The 26,357-nt window shown below is 40.3% G+C and overlaps 1 protein-coding gene across 2 annotated transcripts in view; it reads right to left on the bottom strand.

Moving 5' to 3' along the window:
- Positions 1-5,774: 5,774 nt before the first annotated feature.
- Positions 5,775-26,357, bottom strand: part of TRUB1 (TruB pseudouridine synthase family member 1) — a 29,934-nt gene continuing 9,351 nt past the window's right edge. For both annotated transcript variants that reach the window (XM_069863701.1, XM_069863703.1), the window contains 5 exons: positions 14,528-14,609; positions 10,756-10,828; positions 8,849-8,988; positions 7,669-7,725; positions 5,775-6,315 (listed from right to left, as the gene is read on the bottom strand). In XM_069863701.1, coding sequence (XP_069719802.1) covers positions 6,101-6,315; positions 7,669-7,725; positions 8,849-8,988; positions 10,756-10,828; positions 14,528-14,609 — 567 coding nt within the window. In that variant the 3' untranslated portion in view covers positions 5,775-6,100. The remainder of the gene's footprint in view (positions 6,316-7,668; positions 7,726-8,848; positions 8,989-10,755; positions 10,829-14,527; positions 14,610-26,357) is intronic.

The raw sequence follows: 26,357 nt of genomic DNA, 5'->3' as shown, positions 1-26,357 counted from the left end.
CCTTTTCCATTCTACTTCATTACTAGCTTTCCTATCCTCCCAGAAACTAAACAGTATTTTTGCTCCACGCTCTCTGAAGGACCACATGTATTGGGAAAGGAATCCAAAAGAGAGGATGAGAGGTTTAGGATGAGCTGGATGAAGCCTTAAGCAGCCTGATCTAGTGGGAGATGTCCCTGCCCATGGCAGGGGGTTGGAACTGGATGATCTTTACAGTCCCTTCCACCTCAAACCATTCTATGATTCTATGGAAATTTAAAAGGATGCTAAGTGGAAAGGCCAGGCCCAGAGCTGTAACCTAAGATGAACAGACCTGATAAGAGGAAGGCTAGTTCATAGGTTGTAAAGACAATTCTGTGCTTATACAACTAATTTCATTGCCTCATATCTCATCCTACTCATTCCCAGTTACTCTTAGTTTCTGGGACAAGCTACACAAGCCCTTACACAGCCCACAGTTTGAGCCTAAGGTTGTTTCAGCATCTGCACCACAAAGCCACGTAGCACGAAAAAGGCATGGAGAGGCTGCTCTGATCTAACACCTTCTTTGAGCTGGAGCTGAGAAGGGAAGAAGATTGAAGTCCAAGACATTCACATCCGTAAAAAAAATGTTAGGTTTGGCTTGGGCAGCCATCCTATTGCTTTCTCTGAGCTGTGTCAGTGTCTCCAACACCTCTCCAAAAAACAGAATTGGAAACAAAATATGGTTTTCTTCTTGCAATATAGTCCATTTTTGCCCTGAGCACTGAAATAATCCGTCCCCCAGTACCAATTTTTTGCTTTGCATGTTTAACACCTGTACTATCTTAGCAGTGCATCTCAGAGACAGTAGGAAAAGATGTGTTATCTCACCACTCAGAGTGGAGACAGAATCATCCAGGTGAGCACCCTGCTGGTTTGACAGACTCTTATATACTGGCGATTCACTTAATCAGGTCTCACAAAGCAGCAAATTAAACCCATGGCTATTAGCAACAAAGACTGCTTTTTAATAGGGACAGTAATTTAGCCCAGGCTGGCAGAATCCACTGACTGTCCCTATGACTTCCCTCTCGTTAAATATTGCAGTCATACTCTCACATATGCACATGTGCACTCCCACTTTGTTTCTCTCAGGCTTTTTAAATAAAATTAACACTATTGCCAACGGATTCCTTGACTCTGCCAAGCAAACAGAATGACCCCAGCCATTAAACCCTCAGAGCCATTCATGCTCAGAATAGCAACTTCACCATCTATTACAAATACAACCAAATTCTAAGGTATCTCCAAAATTGAGGGGTTATTCAAATTTGACTTGATTTTCTTCTAATAAGCATATAAATCAAAGCAGAACTGCAGGGTAGGATGCTAAAAGCCTAGTTATTGATGAAGGCACTCCTAGAGTATTTTGCTAATGGGTCAGACTTCATTAATACATAAAAGAAATTGTATTGATTTTGCTTAAAAAACATTTTAAAATTGCTCAACATGCTGGCAGCAGAAATATACACTGACATGAACAGAAAAACTACCATTTAAATAAGGAATAAAGAGAGTCGGCCAGGCAGAGACAGTGGAAGGAGATAAATTATGAAGCCTTCATCAGTTGAAGCAGCACTAGCACTGGAGGCAGAGTCAGGGCCCGACTATAGTAGCACATGACTAGGGACTACAGATCACAAGTCCAAAGGCAAGACAGACAATATTCAGCTCAAAAAACAGGACACACTCTTCTACTAGGACTTTCCCCATGACCAACACTCATTAAAATTAAACAAATCTTTCAGTCTGTCATAGATATATTTTAAACAGTAAGTCACAGAGACACGCATATTTTCCGGTCCAAGTAGCATAAAATTCTTATTAATTACTGTTCAACTCTGCTGGGTACATAGTACCAGCTCTCCTAATGGTCTCAAAAACACTGTATACACACTTTTCCTCTCACTCCATACAGCCTTTAATGTTGACATATCCTAACTCCAGTCATCAAGATTCAGAATCACAGGATATTTTCTTCTGGAAAAAAAACCTATGTTTTTCTGTGGATATAGCACAATTTTGAAGCCTTGTATCTCAAGGATATGCATGTTAATAAGAACAAAGAAGTTAAAAAGAGTATTTCCCAAGGTTCCCATGGGAACACAACATTTACTTTCAGATCTGGAGAGTTTCAAGACACTGGGTTAAATACTTATTAAAACATATCTAAAAAAGGTATTCCTAGATTTTTTCAGTGGCTTCCTGGTTACTGTTCACCAGTATTAACAGCTGAAGGGGCAGAGCCCATTAAAGTCCAGGGGTACCTAGGAAAGAACATGCAAGTGAAACCGCGCACCTAGGAAAGACATAGGAGACATTCAGCCAGAGAAGCCAATGTTTGAAAAGATAGGTCAGTTGTTTAGGACTGGAATAGGGCTGACATTCATCAGTCATCATAAAATAAGCTGTTATTGCATAATTTGTTCATGACTTCATGCATTCTTTACGCTGTGCCTTCCAAGGTTAGCTGTCTGTGTCTACCACAGCTCTGCGCGCTATCTGGACATTTACAATTACACCCAAACACACTCGCTACCCAGCCTGCAAGTGTAATAACATCTCTAGTTCAATACAAGTTATGTTAGGAGAACTTTGTCATTAATTTGAGATAAAGAGGTGCTGCCTTTATTTCTGGAGGTGACAGAACCGAGCCTTGGGGGAAGACTGTCCAGAGAAGTCGTGGCTGCCCCATCCCTGGTGGTGTTGAAGGTCAGGCTGGATGGGGCTTGGAGCAACCTGATCCAGAGGGAGGTGTCCGTGCCCATGGAAGCGGGGTTGGAACTGGATGGGCTTTAAAGTCCCTTCCGACCCAAACCATTTTAGGATTCTATGAAGATGAGAGGAATCCCATGAAAAAAAGTTCTACCTAGAGCTGGTAGAAGTCTCTCTACTTGCTACGAAAGAACAAAAGTACTGAGGGGAGAAATGGCATTCATAAACCAAAAGATACGTCCAGTCTTTAGAAAGACTATCTACACACCTTACACAACTGCATCCCTTCTCTCCTCCTTCTCTCCCTATGCTTTCTTTTTTGAGTGCTGAAGCATTGGAACAGGCTGCCCAAGGATGTGGTGGAGTCTCTGACCCTGGAGGGGTTCAAAAAGCATGTAGCTGTGGCACTTCAGGACATGGTTTAGTAGGCACAGTTCGGTTGGGCTGATGGTTGGACTGGATGATCTTCGAGGTCCTTTCCAACTTTAATGATTCTACAATTCTTTCCATATGAATTAGGACTGCCAGCCTAAACCAAAACTTGCTGATGCCAACAGGATGCTTTCTTTTGATTGCCATTTCATTTCTCTGACGTGATGAGACTATGGAACAGATCCTGCCTTCTCAGGATCACAGATCTGTTAGCAATAATTACAGCAGGTCAGTTGCAAGCTAACCTAAAAGCTGATAAAAATATAATTCTGCTTTTGAAATTAAATATATCAGAGGGTCTTACATGGAATAGCAAGAAAGCCATGGTGAGCATTAAACAAACAGATGAGATAAAAAATGTGCTAGACGCTTATAACACTGTATACAAATGTACCCTATTAATAGAAAGATTTCTCAATTGCACTGATTTTTTAAAGAAACAAATCCCTGTAGATGAAATAACTAGACTAATAGAATTATATCTAATGGAATATTTTTTAGAAAGCAGAAAGATAAACAAAAGGAGAACTTTATCTAGAGGGCCACCGGAGTAACATAAATTAGGTTCTTGGAAAAAATACAGATTTAAACAATAAAAGAAGCTGTGTTTCAATCAGCGTCTTTCATCATTCACAATAAGTATACTGGAAAATGAAATTTTCTGCTTTATTTGATTTCTTTAGGAAATAATCTCTTTCTTGTCTGTTTCTATCCGAAGTACCAAAAAACCCACTCCAAAAAGAAATAACTAAAACCTCCCACTGTTCTCTTACTGAACGCAAGTCTCTCTTCTCCCATTTCTGAAATCAAATTTCCCACAACAGTTACCACATTGTACATTAAACATGCTGCCACTCCAGTGATATCAATTTGATTGCGGTATTTTCAATATTTCCCTTGAAGTTCTTTATAAGAATATTCAAAAGAAGAAAGCTGTTTGTTTACTGAACAATAAGACATAAACTCTATCCTCCCTCTAAACAAAAGCTTCATTGATCTTGCATAGACTTCAATTTCTAATTGTGCAGAAAACAAAAAAACCCTATAGATATCTTGCAATGAGGAACTTTGGAATATTTGTTTCATTTCTTAGATTGAAAGTAAGGTTGAAACCTGATCATTTCACATAATACCAGCACACAGGGAAATTGCGTTTTTGTAAGGTGCAGACAAAGACATAAAATGCAGCATGGGGAGATTCAAGTCAAGTTTGGAATAAAACACAACTTCTTTTAAGCAACAGAGATAATAAGCTGTGACTTACCACAGAAAGTAGCAAGTTCATTAACACAGTAATTAAATTAAATGTTCACGTCTCTCTGTAAAAGATACACCCTAATCTAAGCACAAGCTGTTGGCTTTACAGCATCAGCCACCTGGAATAAAAGAGCCAGGTACCTGTACTCCAGAACCAAAACCCGAAGGTGCAGGAGTTGTACAGAGCCACAGCAGACCACTGGGCAAGCAGCACCAAACTGTACCAGCAGCATCAAACTGTACCAGCGGCCAGCCCGCTCCTCTCTGGTGAGATTGCAGAGACAATTTCAAAGGCAGGGCTTTCCCTCAAATGTCACTCACGTGTTTAAACTACTCCTCATGTTCCTCATTGTGCCAAGAGGAAAGCAGAGCCAGTACTAACTCGTATGGGGCCACACAAGGAAGTCCTTTTACAGGATAGCCCATTACACACATGGAAACAAACTACAGTGCTTTTTAGCATCCTCAAACCACTGTATTTTAGTGGTTTTGAAAATCCCGAAGGCAGCCGTGGTAAGAAATAATCAGTGCAATCAAGTTCTCTTGACTACATAAACTGTGGACCAGGCCCTCACTCCCTAGTGAATTAAAACAGTTACAGCAAGGATGCCTGATGATGGATCCTTCTGTTGCCCATAAAACTTCTAGTCAGGACCAAATCAGTCAAAGCAGCACATCAGCCTTCTACCCAATCCATGGGAGAGAGCTCAAGAAATACACAGATGGCAAAAGTAAATTCCACAAGGAGCATAACAGTTAACTATAAACTACAGATTGTCACCAATTGGGACATTGCACCAAAATAAGATATGTATACCAGCAATGATGACTGTCCTCTTCAGAGCGCTTGTGATCAGTTATCTTCCTGGACTGTTGAACTTAAAAACGATTCACTTACACTGATATTTCAGATTTAACATAAAATATTCTCCACTGGGAGCATGGTTGGTCACTGGGACAGGCTCTCCAGTGATGTGGTGAGGACGCCAAGCCGATCAGAGTTGAAGATGCAACTGGACAAAGTCACACAGTTTAGTTTCAGGTGGTCTTGCAAAGAGCAGCAAGTTGGACTTGATGATCTTTATGGGTCCTTTCCAACTTGAATTTCTATGACTCTATATTATCACTGACATTTAATGCATTCTAGATAACATTTGACTCGAAGAACAATTTGCATAGGAAAAACTACAGTAAAACGGACATTTCCTGAAATGGATTTCAAGAAAGCAACCTGCCACACCGCATTTTTATATCCTTTGGCTGTAACAGTCTTGTCACCACGGTATTTCATGGTTTGACTGGCAGCTATAAAGAAAAAAAAAATATACTTTTGGTGCACATTTATCAAACAAAGTTTTATAATTTTTATTGAGGAATTAGTAACAGCTGTATTGTGCCCTGTAAGTTGTTTAAAAATGCATGAAGATCTGACATTACTTACTGGCAGACCCATTTACAGTGTGCGAGAAGGAAGAAAATAAACAGATCTGGAAACAGCAAGCACTGGATATTTTCAGTGCATGTTACAACCCCAGAAAACAAAAGAATCATTTTTCTTGCACTGTGGTTTGTCACCCTCTGAGTACAGACTTGTAAATTTACACAGGAGGCAAGACAATCCCAGTCCAATCTGAAAATATCTCAATCATTCAGTCTTTTTCCTTGACCCAACTTATCACTTATCTTCACAGCTCACAGCAGTTCCACCAGGATTCTCTGCCTTCAATTTTTTATGAGATGGCTCTCCTGGGAGGAGAGACGTACAATGCTCTAAGGATCGTGCAATTTCATCAATTGTCCATTTGTCTTCATAAAGGGCATGTTCCTCTAGCGTAAACGGCCCCTGCTTGGTCCGGGTCAGCTCTTGCATAGTGGCACAGGTAGAGAGTTCTACAATAAGAGAAAAGAGCATTTAGAGAAAGTATATGGTCAAGTTTAACTATGTGCAGCTTACTTAAAACATGGGTTTACATGTAGCCTTCTACATCTTTATGCTTCATTTGAGAAGGAAGTTAACAAAGATTTATCACTCATTTATATCTCCTTAAATTTGAGCCAAGGAATTAAATCTCCAGTGTAGTAAAGAGTTCAAAACCTGGAAGCTGTCAAAAGGTTTTCCAGATTAAATCAGAACGAAGAGAGGAAATGATGACTTAAGATGTAAGCAGAACATTCTGTATTCACGAGTGACTTAGAAAACCATGCACTATTTTTCCACAGGCTTGAAGACCTTAGCTCACATCTTGTCCTCAAGATTTTTGACATTTCTATCCCGTGCCATCTAACAGGACAATATAAACTAAAATAAGTCAAAATTAAAAAACAAACAAATGTTCTGATACATTAAATAAATAAAAGTAGGGCAGAATTACATAGTGAGGGGCCACAAAACATAACAGCAAACCGAGATGGCTTGTAAGCTCACAGGTATAGTAAAATATTCTCTCCTGCCCTTTCTGATGCAGGAAGATTTTTACATTTTGGATCTTTGAAAAGAAACCACTTGACAACAGACTTGTTGGGTTTGTCATTAAAGGACTAAACATAAGTCAGTATGCCCAGAAAGCAGTAACAGAAATACAATCTTTGACTTGCCTAAGCACAAATAACAACATTGAAATTCATATGGTCGGCTCACATCATTTGCTTTCTTGATCTGCAAATGTATCATTAAAAAAAAAATTTAACTGGATTATCTGTTCTCTATCATGCAGTTTGATAGATAGAGAGCACAAGACAAATAACCCTGTGGGAAAGCAAAACCACTCATAGCTCAGGTAAAGGAGAAAGAAAACACTAGAAAAATCATCACAAACATAGAAGTCTTCCCAGCAGACAGGGTTTATTATGTGCATGGTAATGTTCTGTGCAATCTGTTTTCAAAATGTGATGAATAGTGTTTAAAAAGACAGTATCTCTCTTCTTCTCCTCACCCTTAATCTGAGTTAGCTTTAACATATGGAGAAGAGAAAAAAAAAATCCCCTCTAGCCTTGTATTATCTTGCTCAGTGCTATTACTTGCTCCACTTTTATTCCCCAGCAGCCAAGGTCCTCTGGCAGTTATTTAGCCTTCATTCGCCCCTGCTTCCAAGGAAAATACCTTAGTATATAAAAACAAGTGATAGCTCTACAATTCTGCAAAATAACGCATAGATCCGGTCGCTGGAGATACACAAAATTACTTTTTTTTTCCATAAACAGACACATTCACATCTTAAACTGTTGGGTTTTTTTCATGCCTACCTTTGCCAATGTCACTGACCAGGCTCCTGACATAAAAGCCACCGCCACATTCAACATCTGGAATGTTAACAGTGATATGGTAAATTGTCAGTGCAATGTGAAGTCTTCTTTACATAGAAACCATGTCCCCACATAAATGTAAAAATGCGCTAAGCAAACAACCCGGTGATAAAATATTTATAGGATGCAACATCAATTATTCATCCCGTAACATATGTGTGGGTGAGATTGCTAAGCCAGACAGGAGGGAAAGCAAATACAATGGCAACTGAACTAACTCACTAGAAATTAAGTATTTTCTGTGGTATGTTAACAAATACTTCAGCCCTATTTGTTTTAAATGTTTCAGAAGGTTGTTTTGTGTTTCTAAAGACGAAAACAAGTTATTTCAAGTATAGCGTGAACTATTGAAGCTTTTAAGATACTGCACGCAGACAGCCCCAGTAAAATTTTAAAATTCACCTTTAACTTTCTCTGCTCTCTCAGCCCTTCCTTCCTCTCTGCCAGCAATCAGCTGCTCATCACCCAACCATAAAAGCAAGGGCTAAATTCATACAACACTGAGCTCTGTCACTCATTACTTGCTCATCATAGATCATCTGGTCCATCAGGACTACAGGTCAATGAGGTAGATGACCAATGCAAGACATTATCTTGACCTTACAGTAGCATCAAACATTTACAACAGTCCTTCTGGTTTATTTATTAATGTGCTTCTTAATGTACTACCCAAGTTTCTTCACACATGGCAGAAGGAAGGATAAGATACTGCCTCCTCAAACAAGAAAGAGGCCTCACAGAAACAGATACCAATCCTTGCTGCACCTCGGGAGAGATGCCAGCACGTCTGGGCATCTGGGGAAAGAATGGGCAAAGGAAAGTAAGCAGACCCGAGAAAGGAGGGGTGAGCTAGAGGTTGCAAAATCATGGACAGATGCAAATAATCCCCTGACCGGCCTCTCAGAATTCTCCCTCACAGAAGGATTACACATAATCAGCTTAACTTAAAACCAAAACACGATGCTTATACTGCAAAGCGAAAGTCTCTGCACATGGGCTCACACCAAAATAAGTAGCTGAGGGAAATGAAATCCGTTTCACTATCTCAGTGTTATTCTGAGAGTAAATAAACACTAACAAGCTGGGCACATCACTCTATGTAATAATCTTTGGCCTTTACCCAGTGTGAACAGTGGTGGCTGGAACTGTTGGAGAGAGATGCTGTACACTTTTACTGGCCGAGCAGGCTTTGCTTCAACTGGTTCTCCTCTCTTCATTAGAGTTGATAGCCTTTCTCCATCCTTCTTCAAAGCAGAATAGCTGATCAGATGAAGCATGAAAATGCGTGTCATAAGGTTGTAATAGAACAAGCTTTCCATCCTCCAGATCCTGTTAATATTGTACTACAGCAGCATACATTTTACCCTTCTAATCCTCTCCAAGTGCTCACAAAAAAAAAAAAATCAACGAGCAAGTGCTTCTGAAATCTCTTGGACACAGAATCATCCCATTTGCCAGTAGCTATGTAAACTGGAAAACAAGTAGCGGCCGTGTATTTATTTCTTGCTCTACAGATTTAAAAGCGTTTCATGAATCAACTTGTAGATTGTGAAAACAAAGGGTTTCTATAAGGAGTACAACCCTTGCAGCTGCCTCTAACATACTGTCTCTCAGAAGTCTGCAGGGCGTACTCCACCGCAGGGTTATGTGGAGCTGATCACCAGGAGCTGCTCAGGCAAGTAATGTAATCCTGCCTTGCACCAAGGTCTTCCCTGAACAGCAACTGCCAAGTTATGGAGTCTCGTTCACGGTGTTTAGGGCACCACTACAGAACCAAAAAAATATTTCACTGATTATATGAAACTTAATCCAAAGCACCAACTCCAGTCTTGACAGAAAGATGACCATAGAAAAATGAAAAAGGGTCTTTCTTAAATGAGCAGAGGAGAGTTTGAAACAGGTCACATGAAGCAGAACACCTACTGAATTAGTGACCTTAAAGGGCTCACACTGGAACCACTGTAACAGACCCATCGCAAATGCAAAGGAAAGCATGTTAGCTTAAATCACCATAAAAGCCATCTGTCACAAGCTAAGTGCTTGCACGTTGCCAGTTACTACGGCTCACCTGACTGGAAGAAATGTGCTAAGCTGCAGAAGCTCAGTCACTAATCACTCACGCATACTCTAAGTTTTCAGAAAACTAATATGAAGTCATTTAAGGCACTTTCACACAGATGTCACTAAGCCTCCTCTTAGCCCACAACTAAAATTAAAGACTTGGAGCCTTGCTTTTTAATCGGAAGATGGGATAGAAACCAGCAAGCCCTGTGAAGCTGTTTAAGGCTGCTTTGCTTCTTTACATTCACCCCCAAAAACCTGCAGACTCCAGTTCACCATTTGTGCTTGATGTTCAAATCAGCGTGACTAGTGGTTGCAAATGTTAAACTCCTAAGCCTGCCTTGCTTCTACCTTCTTGCCAAAACATGTCTTTTTATTTCTGAGAGAACTGACTTCCTTTGGCAAGCCCCAACAAGCTGGATAATAGATTTGTTTGATTGGAAAAGACCTTGGAGATCAGCAAGTCCAACCATACACATCTCCACTACTAAACCATATCATCCAAGCAGCTCATCTACCAGTCTTTACCTCCAGGGATGGTGACTCAATGACTTCCATGGGCAGCCAGTTCCAGTACCTGAGAACCATTTCAGTGAAAAATTTTTTTCTAATATCTATTCTGAACACCCCTAGTGCAACTTGAGGCCATTTCCTCTCATCCTATCACCTGTCACTTAGGACGAGGGACCAACATCCATCTCGCTACAAGCTCCTTTCAGGTAGTTGTAGACAGCTGCAAGGACTCCCCTCAGTCTCCTTTTCTCCAGGCTAAACAACACCAGTTCCCTCAGCCGCTCCTCAATAAATCTGTTGTTCTCCAGCCCCTTCACCAGCTTCGTTCCCCTTCTCTGGACGCACCTGAGCACTTCAATGTCCTTCTTGTAGTGAGGGGCCCAAAACTGAACACAGTATTTGAGGTGCGGCAGAACACAACTACCAAGAGTGTGTGACTATTGTGGAACTTACAGTGGAGGAACCTGCATGATGTCCCCTGTGAACTTTTGCAGCACATTCTCAAGATCTCCTTTCGTTATTTGGTCTGTAGAAAGGAAACAGTAAGTAAGTTAGCATTGATTATTCATATGGGTCTAAGATCATCAATCAAGTTCTGCAAACAGATACAAAGAAGAGTTCCCTCTCATCTGAATTTAGATTGGGTGAAAAATACCAAACAAAAGAGATAAAAACCAGAATGTAAGTAGGAGTGTGAATTATCATCAAAGGCATGGAACAAACTGTCCAGGGTGATTAAGACAGTCCGGACACTTTCAGAAGGGCAAAAATCCCAATACACAGTTTTCTTTGCAGTTTCTCTCTATTAGTACTAGCAAATTCATTTTTCTGGGGAGCTATGCAAAAATGACAAAATTTGTCCCTATTCCAATTTTTGTTAAAGGAGCAAAAAGAATAAAACGCTCATCTAACCTTGGCAAATTCTCTTCAACAGTACCTAACTGCAGGGGAAAACTACAACAGATCATTACAGAACAAAAGCATCGTTGCTTTTTTTTCTAATGAAGAAAAAAACTGCATCTGCAAGAACACATCAAATTTCCATATCAAACAACTAACCTGCAAATGCCTACCAGGGTATTGTTATATATTAAGTATCGCAATTTTAGTGAAGAAATCCTGTAAAGAAAAAAATAGCTGCTTTAGGCAATCTACTTTTTTTAAGAGTACACATACACATCTGTCCCCGTTTTATTAGAAGTCTATAACCTAAATAGCTGATTGCATTGGTCCTTTGAAATACTATTCAACAGAGATGAAATTCATCCCCAATTTGTTAAGAGAGTATAAACATAAGATCTGTAATCACATACACTTCAGTGCATTTCTTCTGTCGTGGACTTGCCTAATCCTGTTTCTTCTAAGTTATATTCAATTAATGTCCTCCTGCTAAGTCAACAGCATCCTGTAACATAAACCAACCAAATTTATTTATTGAGCCTGCATTATGCTTTGCAACAGACCTTTTCTTGAAAATTGTACAAAACAGATGTACTTTATGCTGTAAGTAAAAAATAAGAGGTTTCTTTCCACAGTACCTGACTTTTGCAAAGCACATTCTGCAGGCTCAAGAGCAGATGCTGTCCCTAGGCCCCAGCAACTGTCTCAAGAAGTGTCATTAACAGCAAGTTTACAAGGCACAAAAGTCAGCTCGGGATGCTGAGAGAGACCAATGTGCATCAGAATATGGAGCAGGAACAACAAAATCAATTGTACAGTAAGACTGGATCTTTTGAAGAGCTTCTTACGTGGTTACATTAGTCTTCTGTTTGCATTACTCTAGTTTAGCAACATACCACAACAAAAATCCACAGCAGAAAGTTAGCGTGATTCAGCTGTCTGCCAGTGATCTTGTCAGCCTTCTTGTGAACCCCACATTACTTCAGGCCATCATTTAGTATCTAAGATCTAAGCATAAGTGTCACTTGGGCTTATCTTTCAATTTTCAGCCCATGAACTGCATTTGTGGCTGAGGCATTTAATTATAGAATGGTTTGTGTTGGAAGAGACTTTTACAGGTCACCCAGTCCAACCTCTCTGCAGTGGGCAGGGACATCTTTAACTCGATCAGGTTGCTGAGAGCCCCATCAAACCTGAACTTGAATGTTTCCTGGGATGGTGCCTCCACTACCTCCTGGGCAAATTTCTTCCTAACATCTAGTCTAAACTTCTTTTCTTTTAGTTTAAAACCATTCCCACATGTCCTATTGCAACAGGCCCTGCCAAAAAGTTTTTCTTATGAGCTCCCCTTTTCCTTATGAGGGTGCAACAAGATCTCCTTAGTCTCCTCCAAGCTCAACAACCCCAACTCTCTCAGCCTCTCTTGATAGGGAAGGTGTTCCAGGCCTCTGGATCCACTCCAACAGGTCCAGACACCTGAGATGATGATACCTGAGTTCAGTTCCTGCTCTGATCTCACATTCCCCTGATGGAGAGGTTACATCCACCTTCTGAGGAAATCACTCATGCTGTAGGCAATGTCTATCTCAGGAAAAAAAAATCCCCATGTGAGGAATGATGGATTAAGCCATTAGCAAACAAAGTTGTGTAGTGTGTTATCAAAGTAAATATTTACAGATGAGTTTGCTACAATCTAGAATAAATCATATTTGTCTTCTGCAAATCGTGGCACAAGCTGGCTGGTATTATATTCTGAAAAGCTAAAATGACATACTTTGCTTTTGGGTTTTTTTTCAGCAGGCACTGCCTTTGTGTTAATGGACTGCATTGGACTCTTGCCCTCTCCCAGAACAAAACACAAGCTGGCGCAGCTTTCATCCAGCTTTCAGTCATAAAGAATGGTTTATTAGTCTCGTCCCAAACAAACAGTTTCACTATGTCCAAACTGCATATTTGTCTCAGGCATGGGTTTGGACTCGTGGCTCTGCAGGGCACACAGCCCACACTGAACCAGCTCCTTTACCACTTTTCAGCTCCCAGAGTCCCTACATCCATGACATTGGTGCAGGGAAATGCAGCCCTGCTGCCCAGGAGAACTGCTTCCCTTCAAGCCCCTGGCCTACCTGTCTCCCCCACTGAGCTGTGGGCTTAACAGCTTGTCTGGTCAGCAAGTTCAGGGCAGCATTTGGACTCAGCCCTCCGTCAAGCATGATATATGAACACAGCTATAAAGGCTAATTAGCATCAACAGCCCCAAAACCTTCCCCATTTGACTTTCCTTCTCTGTTGTTGAGAGAGTAGTAGAGAGATGTTTCCGCAGGACACATCTATCGCTGTCCTTGCTGCCAAGAATCAGCCTGTTCCTCTCCATATCCTCACAGCAAATACCAAATATCCTCATCTGCGATATCACAGGCCACGAGTTTTTAAAAGAAGCAGGACTTAAACTGTAGCTCACATTTGCCTGCCTCATGCAAAAAGAAAAATTGCAGAAGAAAGGAGATTGAGGTCTAGGGGTGGAATCTAGGCTCCCTTTTTCATCATACTAGTAAAAGTAGTTAATTTACTTCATGTACCGATTACCAGGTACTACGAACACTGTGGGAACCTCTAGGAACTGCCAAACTCATTACCTACTTCCCCTCTTTTTTCCCAGGTTGTGATAGACCAATGGCAAATACATTTTGTGTGTCCCTATATGACACTGTTTCTGAGATGTCCTGAGTATTGTGGAATGTCCACTCCAACAAAGTCACAGTCAGGGTAAGTTCTGAAGCCTTAAGCTCTTGCACTGTGATCTGTGGGTCAGAAAAGCTGATTTATTAAAGAGAGCAAGATTTGGTAGGTGAATGTACGCACAAAGCAGTTTATGCCACTCTCATTTGAGGCTGAGCAGTCTGTATTTAAAGGGGCATCCAAGAGGGAAGATCCAAGTACATTATTCCTCCACTCGCCTTGAAGGGTGTTACTAAAGGAGCATTCACAGGACTATGCACTGAAAGAGGAAAATTTTACTGGACACAGCACATCATCTGTCAGCCTGTCAAAGATTTCAAATGACACAGTCCTGCCCAATTCTATTTTCTCCCTCCTAATCTAATGCCTGGTTTATTTTTTTCCAGCAGAAATGAACACTTGCACTGGACATAATTGCATGAAGCTGGTCTGAATTATATGAGCACTGAAGTTGAAGATGAAATAATCTTAGTTTGATTTCACATTTAAATTTAATTCACAGAGTCTCAAACATCTCTTCCGCTCTTCTCTGACAGAGAACATTTATGCCTTCAAATTACATTGAGTATACAGACAAGTTTATGCTTACCATAAGGTTTTTCTTCAGTTACTCTTCCTGTAGCATCTAATGTATCAGTAGCTTTGCCCAAGAGTCCAATGGCAGTGTACTTCTGAGAAGGAAAAAGAGACACCAGTGAGTCAGGTCTTCAGGGTTCCTTCTTTTTCCTTTTCTTTTCTTTCTTTAAATAAGGACTGCAAGTACCTAGTTCTTCAATTCTCCTTGAATAGTCAACTCAGCAAGTTTGGGTAAACAAAAGCAAAGATGAAAAGACATGAAACTAAACAATAATTAAATCTTGCATTACATGTGCCTATGATTTTGGTTTTAGAAACCCCAGGAAGAAGCAACATGGAGTCTCATTTTTACTATAAATACATCAATACTATAAAGAAAATAACAGGGCAGTAAAATCAAAGTCTCTGTGGGGCATCACATGTCACTGCTGAAGCAAGGTACATAAAGTACCTTTCACACAATTTTTCTGTTCCCTCACAACTTAAAAAAACGCACAAAGACCTTTACTTCTGAAGGTAAAACACCCACTTCCCAACTAACGCATTACAGCAGCTCTGCCATGAAAGGTATTGATGTGCAATATTCTAAAACAGGAGTTTTGAACGTACAGAATCTGGTAAGGACCTTATGACCAGCACAGGGAGGGCAAGGCCACTGAGTGACGTCTCTGCTTGTCACAGGTTCTCCGAACATTTCCACTGCACGGTTTTTCCTTACACAGTTCTTCTCTACAGAATTGTTCAGACTATGCATTTGTAGCTTGCAAGAAGGAATTAACCTGTTCCCAGGCCAATAGCTCTTGTCTTTATTGCATTTCACTTGGTGTCATTCTTCTCCACTCTAAGTGCTGCCAGGCTGTGGGCACAGAGCAGAAGCTGCTGCAGCTGACAGAAGACTTCCCATGACGCAGCTGCCCGATGCCTTTTCACAAGGCCATCAACGCAGAAAGACTCACACTGTAACATGACTTCGAGTCAAGTCTGGAGATACCTTCAGGTATTAAAATTTGTGGTTTGACCCACTGCCTATCCCATTTCAAGGCCAGGTTGGATGGGACCTTGGGCAGACTGATCTAGTGGGATGTCCCTGCCCATGGCAGAGGTGTTGAAACTAGATTATCCTTAAGGTCCCTTCCAACCCAAACTATTCTATGATTCTATCCCATTCCATTTACCTTAGCCCCACATCAAGTCCAGAGGCCTTCAAAGTAGAGCATATACGTAGCCTGAGAGAAAAAAAACCCAGGTGTTCCACAGGACTAATTCCCAGTAAGGTTTCAATGAATTTACTCCCAACTGAGCTAGCAGCGAGTTAACCAAATCATAAAAGGATGTATCTTCTAGAAGCTGGCTGACTGAATTCTACTGGAACACATTCAAGCAGGCATAAGCGCTGACATTTTACTCTGATGCAATGCGTCCTTTTTCATGGACTTGCAAAGTACAAACAGGCTGAAGTAACAATAGTGTAGGCATATAAATGACACCTACAGAATGGGACTACTGAGACATGCCTTGATTTTGTTTCGTGTGACAACCTGCCACTTGAATGTATTTCTTCAAGCAAATGCCATGGAGTGGAACCAGCAGGAACAGTCACACAAAGGCAGTGGAGTGCAGACTTCAACATAAAAATAACTGTATTTGCTTACCACATTAAGGCTACTCTTTTCCTAAAATGTGCAGATGTCTGAATCTCCTGACAACTATGCAAAATTAGGCATTTTAAAAATCAAATTCTTGAAGTTTACGTACTTTCAGAATGCATGGATAAGGAATGAAAGGAAAATGTATGAAGGCTGCTCCACAACAAATATTATTTAAATAAACTTTAAAGTGTATTATCTGCTTTTAGGACCATAAAATTGCCTGCTTCCCTAGACACTTAATGATCTAGTTCTTAACATTTAATAGGCATAGCTAGAGGCATTATTCAGCAGCTCTTCTAGAGGTTAATAAAAACACATGAGCATAATTCTAGCACGATGAATGATCTTAGCAGTTCAGAAGAACTCTAAATACGAAAGTTTGAAACCTCATACACTGTCTTCAGATGTTTCTGAAGTACTGATATTACTTCAGTTTAAATTACTTTCCTCCTCTGAACTCTGGTTTTGGTTATTTTACTTCAGGCTGTCTGTTACAATAACATGTTATATTAGAACTCCCAGCAGAGAGGTAATATCATCCGTTTACAAACACAAACTGTATGAACAATGCAGTCCACATCGCAACACTTGACTTCCCCTTCAATTTCTGCAGAAAGACATCCAATTTGTAAAAAGAGCATCCTTAAAAATTAGCCACAAAAAGACTCTAGCCAGCAATGCAATAATCCACAAAGAAGGCTATAACAGGTCAGGAAATTAGGAATTACAGTTGCGTTATGATCAATCTCTGGAATGCCCTTGGGTATCTACAATTATATACCATAATTCTTACTGGCCACTTAACAGAGTTTCCTTTCCCTTTTTTAGCATGCAGGACCTGGACATAGTAGAAGATAACATCAGAGTCCAGACTTAATCTTTTGTTCCTCTTATTTTGTGTCAAAATCCAGCATTAACTCACTTTAGACTCTAACTCACACTGCCCTCAGAAGTACTCAATGGATTATGAGTCATTTAATAAGACTTGGGTGACCTTTTCTCACCTGTGTTGGCAATCATTTACTTCTTCCAGTTTTATAAAATACATCTAGGGGCATTCTTCCTGCAGTCTTAAATTACAAATCACTGCAGAAACACAGACAGCAACTGCTCACAACCATGTTGCCTTCAACCCACTCAACCCGAAACAAAAAAAGCAAGGCAGCGGGTGTCGTAGTCAGTGGAAGAGCCTAGCAAGTGCAGACTGTGACTGGAAATGTCCCTATACTGGCAGTTCATCAGAGAACACTCTGCTTATCAATAAGCCCCTACATCCTTGCCTCCTACTCAAGAGACCAGGACCCAAACCTTTTAATGATGAAAAGCAGAACCTTAGCTTCCCTATGGGATTCCATAACATGGAATTGCAGAGCATTTAAAGCCAAGATCAAGCATTCCCAAGTACAACTTGGAAGCATATCATGCATTAATTCCAGCTTCTAATGGTGGCCTGCATGGTCCCAAAGCAGAGCCTCACAATTGTACAACTCAGAGGGCACAGAGACCTTCCCCAAACTGTCCTGCATTAGGGAATGGCTACATCTCTCAGCTGCCTAGAAACCATTTTCAGCCTAGACATAAGGAAGAATTTTTTTACTATGAGGTGTTCAAGGCCAGATTGGATGGGCCTTGGGCAGCCTGACCTAGCAGGAGGTGTCCCTGCCCATGGAACTAGATGATCTTTGAGGTCCCTTCCAACCCAAACTATTCTATGACTCTATAATTACAGGAGCCCCTAAAAAACAAATTATGAACCCTCTAACAAATCTGACAGACCTTAGGAAGAGGAATTTTGGTTTAGAGTCACAACCACAGGGTACAGCCAAAATTCTCACAAATAATAAATGATACAACGTTTACAATAATGTTATAGTAAAACAATGGCTATCATTTGCCTTTTTTATTTCATATCCAGTTTCAGAGAAATCCTTATATTAACACAGAAAGTATATCCATAAAACGAGCGACAAAAAAAGCAAGACCTTATCAGTATAAATATTTAAATGTGAAAGGAGGAAGAGGAAGAGAAGGAAGAATCCTCTTCCATTAGAGGGGCTGTACAGCCAGCACAGCCATTAGCTGCACAACCCACCCCAGGGGGCTCCTGGAGGCTGAAGCCCCTGGGCTGACGCCAGACACGTCTGCCCCACTTACCCGTGCAAATGCCAGACAGACCATGGCACGGAGCTTCTCAGTTCTGGCTGTTAATACATCAAAGGGGTTTATTTGGAAAGAAGCCAGGGACTTGAAATCTTAAATTGTAACATGTTTTAAAAGCTTTTTCAAACATGGAGAAGCAACACTTCAGAACAGCTAGACAGAAACACCAGTAATTATGAAATAAGGTCACCAGTAGCTGTCAGGAAGATTTTAAGATGGTTTCCACTGCAAGGATTTCCCAGACAAGCAAGCTCGCTGGAAGAGGCAGTTCATGAGAGTTCATGCAAGGATGACCCATTTTCTAATCACAGCATGAAAGGAACACAGAAATGTAAAAGGAAAATATTTATAAATAAAGGCTACTGTCCCCTGTGCAGGAGACAGAAAGTGGGGAAAGGGAACCCATATCAGATAGAAACAGAAATCTATGCAAACTGATGTCTGCACGTGGCTGATCAGTTGGAGGGAACACAAAGCACAACAAAACCAAACCAAACAAACAAAACCCAAGTGCTTTGGAGAACCTGAAGGAAATTAGAGTAAGCATACAGGAGGCAAGCATCAACTGGAATTGGTGCTCAGCCTGCACGCTTGGTGCAAGCACTTACACTTCACTGAGATACGGAAGAGACCTTAAGCTGTCAGTTTTAGCATGACATTCAGTTCATGTGTAATGGTCTCTAAAGCACAGCTAAGGTACTCTGGATTTAATATTTACATAACTTATATTTGCTGTTTGTATCATACTATCCAGTGGCTTCCAGTATGCCCATCATCCACCAAACCAGAGCAGTACACAAGGTAGACAAATAAGCTGGGGGGAAAAAAATGAAGGTTGCCATAGTTTCAATTATTTTCCTAAACAAAGTACTCTCACTAAGCAGATTCCAATATATTAAAAGCACAGAGCCCTAATCTCCTAAAAGCAGGTTGCACAGAGGCAAAATAAAGACTGCAGGATGAAGGAGGAGCAAACAGAGCAAATTCAAAATAATCAAACAACAAACATGTCCTTTTAAATACACAATTTGACGACTTCTCTTCTCCACCACTCACTTCTTTCTCCAAAAAGAAAAAGCTGACTTTGTGCTAAGCCTGCACTAAATTTTATTTACTGCTAGATGCTGTAATTGTGCTGTCATTGCTGAAGAACTATCTGATCTTTACTCTTAGACTAACAGGATTTTCTGACCTCTTATTTAAGAAGTTCAAACATACAGAGTGAATAGATTTTCAATGTGAAGGACTAGAACCACTTGTAACAGGAATCCATGGAAGATGTTTCACGTGGAGTTCAGGGAAGCTTTAAGGTGTCAGCTGCAAACTGTAGCTGGTTTAGATTTTGGTGTTAAGAGGGAAGGCAAGAAAGACAACCGAACTATCCCAACACTAACAGGAACCTCTAAAGCCACCTGAAATAGCACCAGGGCCACACTTCACTTACAAACATAATTCTGGCTAACAACATCCAAGAAGGATGCAGGTTAACGTGTAAAAAAGGCTGCTTGCAACCCACAGTCTCTTTTATGCAATCACTCCCTGTGGAAACCCATCACACTCACCAAAAAGTCTAAGGTTAGCTCTTAAATTTCATCTGCATTTTCAGTACCTGTTCTTTACCTGCTTCCTCATGCTGTCTCCTAGCATTTACACCACAGATTAGAGAAAATAAACAAGACAACCTTCGGCTCCTATCTGAGCCTCAGTTTTAAGGAAATTCATAATTCTCTGCCCAGAAATATAAGACAGCCACTCCACAGGGTAAGACTTTATGGGTACACACAAATTCACAGGTAAAATTAAATGCATGAAAGCTTTTAGGTGAATTCAAAGACACTGCTAAGGCTAAGAGGCAGTAAATTCTAAAAGGCAGTGCTAACAGCACATCCAAGTTACTAGAAAGCAACACTACAGAAAACAACGCAGAAGGGCAAGTTTAAATCTATTAACATATTTTCTTCTTTTTCTGTGACTTTTATTAAGGAAAATAAAAAAAGCTGTGCCACGTTGCAGCCTGGATTTATTCATTTTATTTTAATTAATGCAAGCCAGAACTGTACATGTACATGAAGAACAGACATGCACAACATTACACAAAGGTCAAGAGGAAAGAGAGCAGCACTGACCTCATGAATGGAAGAACAGAATAAAACCCACACTAGAGCATGCTCTTAAAATACACTGTGTTTTTGGAGGAAAGAGCTTCTGCAGCACAAAAGGTGCAGTCTCTTCAAGATTTTCAACAATTTAAAAAGAGTGTGAATATTAATAGAGCATGAAGCTGAGCTATTAATAGATGAGGCCTCTGGGGTTAGCATAAAAGAGACTCAAGCGACAGGCAGCATGTTAAGCCAGCTGACTAATGGTATCACTGCAGAAAAGTGTGTATCTGTACTATTCAACACCTGTGTCTTCTACACTTTGTTTTGGGGATTATGGGCAGGGCAGGGAAGAGAAAATAATCAAATCAGCCTCTTCTTATGACTTGTTACAAAAAAAAAAAGCAGGTTAAAAAAGTATCACATGTTTTCAAGTAACAGGTAAATAAAGATGCCACAGCACATAACATGGATCACACATTTAAGACCATTTTTACCCAGAAAACACTTGAGCTCTTCCCAGTTCCTGCATCCTCTGATGGGCAGGTGTAACATTCTCACAGTGTATCTTGAATGACTTCAAGGTTTGATAACACCTTCTATGCATTCTCAAAATACATCAAACCAAACATCATTCACGTCTTTACTCAGCCTTCCTTTTATATAAGCACTTTCCTTGTGACTAAATAAGGAAGATGACCATATTTCATACACTGGTTAAGCACTGGCACAAACTACCCGTAGAAGCTGTGGCTGCCCCATCCCTGGAGGTGTTCAAGGACAGGTTGGGTTTTGAGCAACCTGATCCAGTGGGAGGTGTCCCCCTGCCATGGCAGGGGGGCTGGAACTGGATAAGCTTTAAGGCCCATTCCAACCCAAACCATTCTATGATTTGATGCAACTGACACAGATCTCTAGTTAATACCTTGAGACATTCAGGGAACAAGAAATTTGTTGTTAGTAATGTAAAATAACAGCATAGAACATTACAGCATAGAAACTAAGGCTAAGATTGCATAAACGATGATTGTCTTTGAACCAACATCCTCTGCTCTGGAAAGAGGTCATTGAACTACAATAGGAAGTTCTTAGACGTCAGTAGTGGCTAAAAAAAAGCAAACTATTATAGCAGTACTTGGATATAGTGTCACAGGCATAAATAGGACAAGTTTATTATTAGATGTGACATCTTCGCACTGTATTGTGCAAACACACATGAAGTATTCCTTGAACGTTTGCACAATACTGTAGTAAGTACCACGTAAGAGAAATGTCAAGACTTCTCTGTCCTATGCCTGTATTTCAGGAATGTAGTGCACTTCATCTAATGCACAAAACGGTAAATAAATGGGTGAAATTAAGCAACCGCTATGTGTCAGGAAGAATTCACCCAGCCAGTCCACAAGGGCTGAAACACATCCATCCACCTGTAGGTTAACTTCTCTCATAAAACAATCACTCCATCTCCAATCTGCCAGTCCTGTTCCTCAAGGGAAACCTATAAAACACCTTTCAAAACAAGCCTGGGAACTAAAATTCATAACTCCATTGGGTTCAGAAAATAAAATGGGCTCAACAGAGATATTGGATTTATGGCACACTGTAACATTACCTCATAGTAACCCCTCCACATGCCACAATGTATAATCTACCAGGCTCTCCCTTTCCCCTAGGAGATAACCTTATCATCTCTTTCTTTCCTCTCCTGCTTCCCTTGTAAGGAAACAATAATTTCTTTGGGCTGGAACAGAGGCAAAGTAATGACATTTAGTGTAGCTACAATCCACTTTGCTTAAATGAACAGGCCACATACTGCACTCTTTTTTTGTTACCTTTCCCATCTCAGTACAAACAAACTCAGTCATAACCTTGCCTATTGTTGATAGAAACCATAAACTGAGAGGTGTGATAACGTAAAAGGGCATGAACCACAGAGTGAGAAATGAGAATGTGTTGGAGGTGAAAAATTTTCAAGGAAAAGAGCTAAAAAGCAAACAAGCCCCTTTTGCTTAGATCCCTCCAGAACAAATGCAGACAGTTGGATATGATAATACCGCAGTTTGGAAGCAAAAGCCCAACTAAAACCACAAATGAACACAAGCAAGATGGGATCTGGAGGTTCATCCAGCAAGCAGTAACAGAACCTCCCACCTCGTGACTAGAAGCTTGGCTGGTCTGTTGTGAACAAACCTTGCTACAACACCTAAGGGATAAATAATTTTCTTACTTTATGTTACTAAAGCTGGTAATAAAAGGTAGCCAACTGTGTAGAACAGTTTTGGGGTCTTACCTACACTGCTTGTCCACCCACAATTGTTGGCACACCACACTAAGAAGCATGAACTACTTTTCCCTTCAGAAATGGTCTAAAAAATATCTAATTCACTGAACTCTAAACAGATCTGAAATACACTTAGTTTTAAAATGTTTGGCTTCTATTTTAGACCTGAAAAAGGCTTTATGCAACCAAACCCCTGGTTTTCCATAGTATATCAATCAATCTAATAAAAAGCATTACCACTATCCACAAATCTTGGCCAAGAGAAGATTAAAAATATTAGAATATGAAAAATAAAACAGAATACATCACTGCACACTGTATGAATAAGGAGTTTTGAGTTTACCAGCTCTAAAAGAAAGCAAGACAAAGCAGAGTCAACTGGTGAAATTTTTAAGGTTAAAAGGGGATCATTCAAAAGGAAAGTGGACTCAATTTTCTTGCACTCACAACTCACATACAAGAACTGGAGCACAAACTGCTTCTGAAATATATATATATATATCTCCACAATAAAGCTCTTCAAAAAGAAAATTAGGATTTCCAAAGGAATAGCACTTGCACTATCATGGTATGCATGCTAATGTGCGAGCACACATACATTGGCAGAGGAATAGAAGTCTCTGAGATTCTGAGTTCTTATAAGCCTCCAGAAAACAGACAGAGGAAATAAATTTATTGCAGCTTCCACTGAGAAAAAGGCTCCAGAGGGAGCCCCACTGTATTGCCAGATACCAAAGGGTCCACACGGGGCTTTGGTATCTAATGAGCTGTAAAGAAAGTCACAAGGAAGGACTTCATTAGTTCTGCTCCTTATAGAACTACTAGATGTGCTTTTCAATGCATTATTAATCCATTGAACTCATTGCCAAAAGACAGAAGCTAAGGACTTAATTCAGAGAAAAAGGAATTCACAGAAAGAGCTAGTAACCTTTATGTTTGAGCAGTTAAGGGATACAAATTAAAGCTTAATTTTTAGGACAGAAAGATAATCACAGGAAGTAAAGAAACAACCTTCTTTATGGACACTTTGTTCTGCAGCATCTGGTACCAACCCTCTAGAGAAACTATTTTGCAATACAAATGCTAATCCTGGAATCACGCTGCAAGAAGTGACTTGTATGCGTCTCAAATTTTCTTAAGCGATTTGAACCCATTCCTGCTCAGGCGAGCCCTCTCTCAAAGGAACACAAGTGTGACTGGCAAGTTTTGAGACCTGATCATTAAACTAGTACTCGTTTCCCATCTAGGATTCATAAGAATGGAATTTTTTTTCCAGCTATAATAAACCAAAGTTGTCACATATCACGCCACTGATGTATCTTCCTTCTGGCCATATCTTTCTCTTTCTAGTCCCTGTGATCATTTGGAGTTTGGGTTTTATTCCAGGCAGTGATTTTGGGTTGTTGTTTGTGGTTTTTAGTTTTTTTTTCTTTGGATAGTGTTTCATTCTTGAGAAGCCATAACTTCTGAGATTTAATTTTACATCCTAACTAGTCCCTGCTCCAGCTCGTGCAACCAACGCAAAGTAATTGGGCAACTGCAGTTTTGGGTGCCATAGTATAAAAAAAAAGATCTAAAGCTACTGGAGAGGGTCCAGAGGAGGGCACAAAGTTGGTGAAAGGTTTGGAGGGGAAGCCATATAAGAAGAAACTAAAGTCACCTGGTCTGTTCAGCCTGAAGAAGACTGAGGGGAGACCTCATCACATTCTACAGCTTCCTCTCAAGGCAAAGAGGAGGAGCAGGTGCTGATCTCTTCTCTCTGATGACCAACGAAGATGGGAAGTAGCAGAAAGATGTGCTAGGTAGGAGTTAGGTTGGGTATTAGGAAAAAGTTCTTCACCTAGAGTGTGGTGGAGCACCAGAACAGGCTCCCCAGGGAATGTGGTCTCGGCCCCAAGCCTGAGAGTATTCAAGAAGCATTTGGCCAATGCCCTTATACACACAGTGTCAATGTTGGAGTTGTCTTATGCAGGGACAGGAGCTGGACTCGATCTTTGTGGGTCCCTTCCAACTCAGGGCATTCATTCTATAACTCTATGATAACTCTCCTCATGTCACTGTCCACTTGAGGCTTCAGATTATACATGGACCATGACAACAAGCTGCATCCTCAGACAGAAACGATCCATCCATGCTTTCTGCTCATAGAAAGGCAGTGATTTCAAGCACAGTTTGATGAATAGCCAAGTCTGGGCTTAATTCACATCAATATGACTCAAAGGCTCTTAGGGTGAACCCAGATGTTATCTCACGGAAAAATACGCAAATTAAGCAGAGAACTGGAGTCTGAAAACATCAATTATCCTGTTTTATCCCACCTAAAAATAAAGGCTATATGTGTTGGAAGACATCTCCTCCCAATGGAAAGCATTAGAAAAATGAAGAATTTCACTGCTTTTCCTTTTTTTTCTTCTCTAATGAGCCCCAGATAATTTCCCTCATTGCCTCTATGTGACGGCACATTCTGGTAGATTAGAGGTTTTAAAACAGGATTACTGCTTTAGAAAATATGCTGCTAGCTAGCATTTTCTAACCCATTTCCCCTCAAAAAAAAAAAAATCACTTCTACATTGTTTGAGACAGACTTTTCACCCGTAAGACCTGAGAAATAGAAAATATTTGCCATAATAAAAATTGGTTCACTTCCCCACCAGACTCCTTTTACTGGTGAAGCAGGATATAGTTTGTCATTTTATCATCTTTATTTTACAAACACAATAAAACAACCTCTCTCAAAACAATGCAGTGCAAAACATCCAACCAAGACCAAGTCCATGTTCCCAAACACAAGAAGGAAGAGAAATTCTCCCATGGAACACGTATTAAATAAATGCTCAGTACTCGAGATACCAGATCTAAGAGGATTCGGCTTCTCTTCCCCTAGCAGCATATTTGAAACAAAACAAAGCAAACAAAACCTAAGCCAGTTTGCATATATTTTTTTATTTCTGGATGAATATTAAGAATTCAATGGGAAATCTGGAACATGAAGTAGGTAATGCCCTTGGCTGCACATTTCGGTTTGTTTTGAGTTAATTCACATGGAGGTCAAAGCAATGGAGAATTACATTTACAGTGAGAGAGTAACACTCCTTGTATAATGTGTATGAGTTGCAAAGCAAGTGATGATGTTCAGAGCTACCACACAGAGTCAGGGAAGTTTCACACAACGTTTGGGAAGAAATCAGAAGCAGTCCAATCTCTGGCAGGGCCACCATATGGAGTTTACTGTGGTAACATACGTTCTGGCCACTCAACATAGCTCTGCTGCCAACAATGATAGACTGAACTATTTCTTTACAAGACACATTCCTATAACCAAACAGTAAATCCTAACCCGAGAGGCTCAGACAGTTCATCTGACTCTTTATAGTAACTAAAGGAACAAGAGAAAAACATCACATTTCAATGCACACTTCAGCATTCACAATGGTAAAAAAAGATTAAATATAAGTATAAACCTCTAGCACACAGCATGTGATGCAAAATAACGCTCAAACCTCTTTAGACAGTCATGGATTTATCTGTATCAAATCTTGCACTACATTATGAGCCTTTGTTGTCAATGTGATCAAAAAAAACAAATAGGCAGATATCTGTGGGAGCCCTTTCAACTTTCTTAAGCCTCTCATGTTACTGTGTGCCTGATTTATT

Source organism: Phaenicophaeus curvirostris, chromosome 9 (genome assembly GCF_032191515.1).
Source record: "Phaenicophaeus curvirostris isolate KB17595 chromosome 9, BPBGC_Pcur_1.0, whole genome shotgun sequence".
NCBI lineage: Eukaryota > Metazoa > Chordata > Aves > Cuculiformes > Cuculidae > Phaenicophaeus > Phaenicophaeus curvirostris.
The sequence above is the reverse complement of the archived record's forward strand: the minus strand, read 5'-3'. Positions and strand labels throughout refer to the sequence as shown.